The sequence below is a fragment of the Nicotiana tabacum genome, chromosome 2 (genome assembly GCF_000715075.1).
Source record: "Nicotiana tabacum cultivar K326 chromosome 2, ASM71507v2, whole genome shotgun sequence".
NCBI classification, from domain to species: Eukaryota; Viridiplantae; Streptophyta; class Magnoliopsida; order Solanales; family Solanaceae; genus Nicotiana; species Nicotiana tabacum.
The window spans coordinates 12108226-12111365 of record NC_134081.1 but is presented as its reverse complement, the minus strand read 5'-3'; the positions used below and the strand labels follow the sequence as shown (position 1 = coordinate 12111365).

Here is a 3140-nt window from a genome sequence, read left to right as displayed (position 1 = left end):
ATTCCAACAAGGACAATCATCAGATGAATGGTTTGCATGGACTATAGGAAGTTGAACAATGCTACCTGAAAAGATCACTTTCCAGTCCCTTTTATTGACCAAATGTTAGATCGGTTAGCGGGAATGTCCTTTTATTGCTTTCTTGATGGTTACTCGGGCTACAACCAAATTCAAACTCCCCCAAAGACCAAGAGAAGACGAGTTTTACATGTCCTTATGGAACCTTTGCCTTTAAGAGGATGCCATTTTGTCTTTGCAATGCTCCGACCACCTTCCAACGGTGTATGATGGCTATTTTCATCGATATGGTGGAAGATTTTCTTGAGGTATTTATGGATGACTTTTCCGTTGTGGGTGATTCTTTTGATGAGTGTTTGGCTAACTTGGTCAAGGTATTGACAACATGCGAAAAAATAAATCTTATTTTGAATTGGGAAAAATGCCACTTTATGGTAGAAGAAGGCATTGTGCTTGGGCATAAGGTGTCCAAAAAAAGGTATTGAATTTGATTCGGCAAAGTTGATGTTATTGTCAAGTTACCTCCGCCAAATACCGTGAAGGGTGTAAGAAGTTTTCTAAGGCATGTGGGATTCTACCGGAGGTTCATCAAGGATTTCTCAAAAGTGGTGAACCCAATGTGTAAATTGTTGGAGAAAGATGCCAAGTTTCACTTTGATGAAGCTTGTATCGTTGCTTTTGAGGAACTCAAGTGGCGTTTGACAACCACTCATATCATTCAAGCTACAAATTAGGAGTTATCGTTTGAGTTGATGTGTGATGCAAGTGATGTCGCCATGGGAGCAGTGTTGGGCCAAAGAATGGGTAAGCTTTTCCATCATATTCACTATGCTAGCAAAACAATGAATGCCGCTCAAATGAATTGTACGGTAACTGAAAAAGAACTTCTTCCAATTGTTTATGCTTTTGACAAGTTTTGTTCTTATCTTGTAGGTTCAAAGGTGGTGGTGTATTTGGACCATGCTGCAATCCGGTACCTTTTGGCTAGATGGATATTACTCTTACAAGAGTTTGACATAGAAATCAAGGATAGAAAGGGCACAAAGAATCAAGTGGTGGACCACTTGTCTCGTCTTTAGTTGGGGGGAGACCTTTGGAGGTCGAGGAAATCAATGAATCCTTCCCCGATGAACAAGTCTTTGTAGCCATAATTGTTATGGATGATGAGTTTCCATGGTACGCGGACATGACCAATTTCTTAGTGAGTGGGTTACTACCTCCGGGGCTTCCTTCATACCAAAATAAGAAGTTCTTGAGGGATAGTGACTCCTACTATTGGGATGAACCTTATTTATTCAAGATATATGTGGACGACATTATAAGGAGATGTGTCCCAGAAGAGGAAGGGGTGACGATCTTGAGGGCTTGCCATTAATCTCCTTATAATGGACATCATGGAGGAAATAAGATAGAGGCTAAGGTTCTTGAGTGTAGATTCTATTGGCTCACATTGTTCAAAGATGCCAACACTATAGCCAAAGCTTCTGACCAATGCCAACGTCAAGGCAACATCTCAAGAAAGAATGAAATGCCTTTGAATCCGATTGTAGAGGTGGAGTTATTTGACGTGTGGGGAATTGACTTCACGGGACCGTTTGTGAGATCCTACAAAAATAAATACATCCTTTTGGTGGCTAACTATGTATCCAAGTGGTTGAAGCGGTAGCTCTATCAAACAATGAAGCAAGAAATATCACCACGTTCTTGAAGAAGACACTCCGAGAGCTATTATAAGTGACAGTGGTTCACATTTTTGTAATCGATCATTTGCCACTTTACTTGAGAAATATGGAGTCAATCACAAAGTTTCCACATCATATAACCCATAAATAAGTGGGCAGGTTAATGTTTCAAATCGTGAGATTAAGACCATTTTGGCCAAAACCGTCAATGCCAATAGGACGGATTGGTCAAGAAAACTTGATGATGCTCTTTGCTCCATATTTAACGACACATAAAACTCCAATTGGCATGTCCCCATATAAGTTGTTATTTGAAAAGGCTTGTCATTTACCGGTGGAGTTGGTGCACAAAATGTAACGACCCGGACGGTCGTTTTGAGTGTATTAGACCCGATCCCCTATTAACTGCTTCCCCTATATCTTTTTTTGCTTATGTGACTTGCCGGGAGGTTTTGTGTTTGGTTTCGGAGTGTTTTGGGACACTTAGTCCCAAAACGGAAGCTTAAGCCTTAGGATTTTGACCGTAGTCGGAACTGTGTGAAGACGATTCCGAAATGGAGTTTGGTCGGTTCTATTAGCTCTGTTGGGTGATATTGGACTTAGGGGCGTGTCCGGATTGTGTTTTGGAGGTCTAAATCTCATTTAGGCTTGAAATGGAGAAAGTCGAATTTTTGGAGATTTTGACCGGTAGTGGACTTTTTGATATCGGGATCGGATTTCTTCCGAAAATTAGAATAGATATGTAGGGTTGAATATGACTTGTGTGCAAAATTTGGGGTCAATCAGACGTGGTTTGATAGGTTTTGGCATCTATTGTAGAAATTGGAAGTTTCAAGTTCATTAAGTTTAAATCGGAGGGTGATTCGTATTTTTAGCATTGTTTGATGTGATTTGAGGGCTCGACTAAGTTCATATGGTATTTTAGGACTTGTTGGTATCTTTAGTTGAGGCCCCGGGGGCCTCGGGTGTGTTTCGGATCATTATCGGATGCGTTTTGGACTTAGAGAAATGGCAGAAATTTTGTGATCTCGTGCATCTAGTTTCCTTATAGGCGATCGTGAGAGAGGGGTCGCGATCGCGTAGGCTCAGCTGGGAAGAAGAGGTTTTTTTCTTCGCGTTCACGGGCATAAGGATGCAAACACGTAGTGGTGTGAAGTGGTACTTCGCGAACGCGTGGCCAAGGTCACATTCGCGTAGAGTTAAGGAGGCTAAAGTTGGGCCACGCGCTTTGCTCATCGCGAACACGTAAGTCTGAGAGCCAGCACATCGCGTTTGCTTGGTGTTTTACGCGTTCGCGTAGGGTTAAATCCTGGGGCAGCGAAGTTGTTCTTCTCGATCGCGAGTGTAATCTTTTTTTCTTTTTTTTAACATTCCTAAGGTAAAGCAGTCATCAAGCCAGAGCTAGTTTCACAGCTTTTCCCCGATCGCGATTAAGGAATC

The 3140-nt window shown here is 41.8% G+C and overlaps 1 protein-coding gene across 1 annotated transcript; it reads left to right on the top strand.

The window, feature by feature from the left end:
- The first annotated feature begins 287 nt into the window (after positions 1–287).
- Positions 288–1097, top strand: LOC142166217 (uncharacterized). The gene is made up of 3 exons (XM_075224769.1): positions 288–392; positions 537–714; positions 952–1097. Exons 1-3 carry the CDS (start codon positions 288–290, stop codon positions 1095–1097), a joined length of 429 nt encoding a protein of 142 aa, XP_075080870.1.
- Positions 1098–3140: the final 2043 nt, after the last annotated feature.

Bases quoted from the DNA above. Each gene is read 5' to 3' on its own strand.
- LOC142166217 (XM_075224769.1), top strand. From the start codon at position 288: ATGGCTATTTTCATCGATATGGTGGAAGATTTTCTTGAGGTATTTATG. The intron at 393-536 runs GTATTGACAACA...GTTATTGTCAAG, and splicing joins GTTTGGCTAACTTGGTCAAG to TTACCTCCGCCAAATACCGT. The intron at 715-951 runs GTTTGACAACCA...CTTATCTTGTAG, and splicing joins TTTTGAGGAACTCAAGTGGC to GTTCAAAGGTGGTGGTGTAT.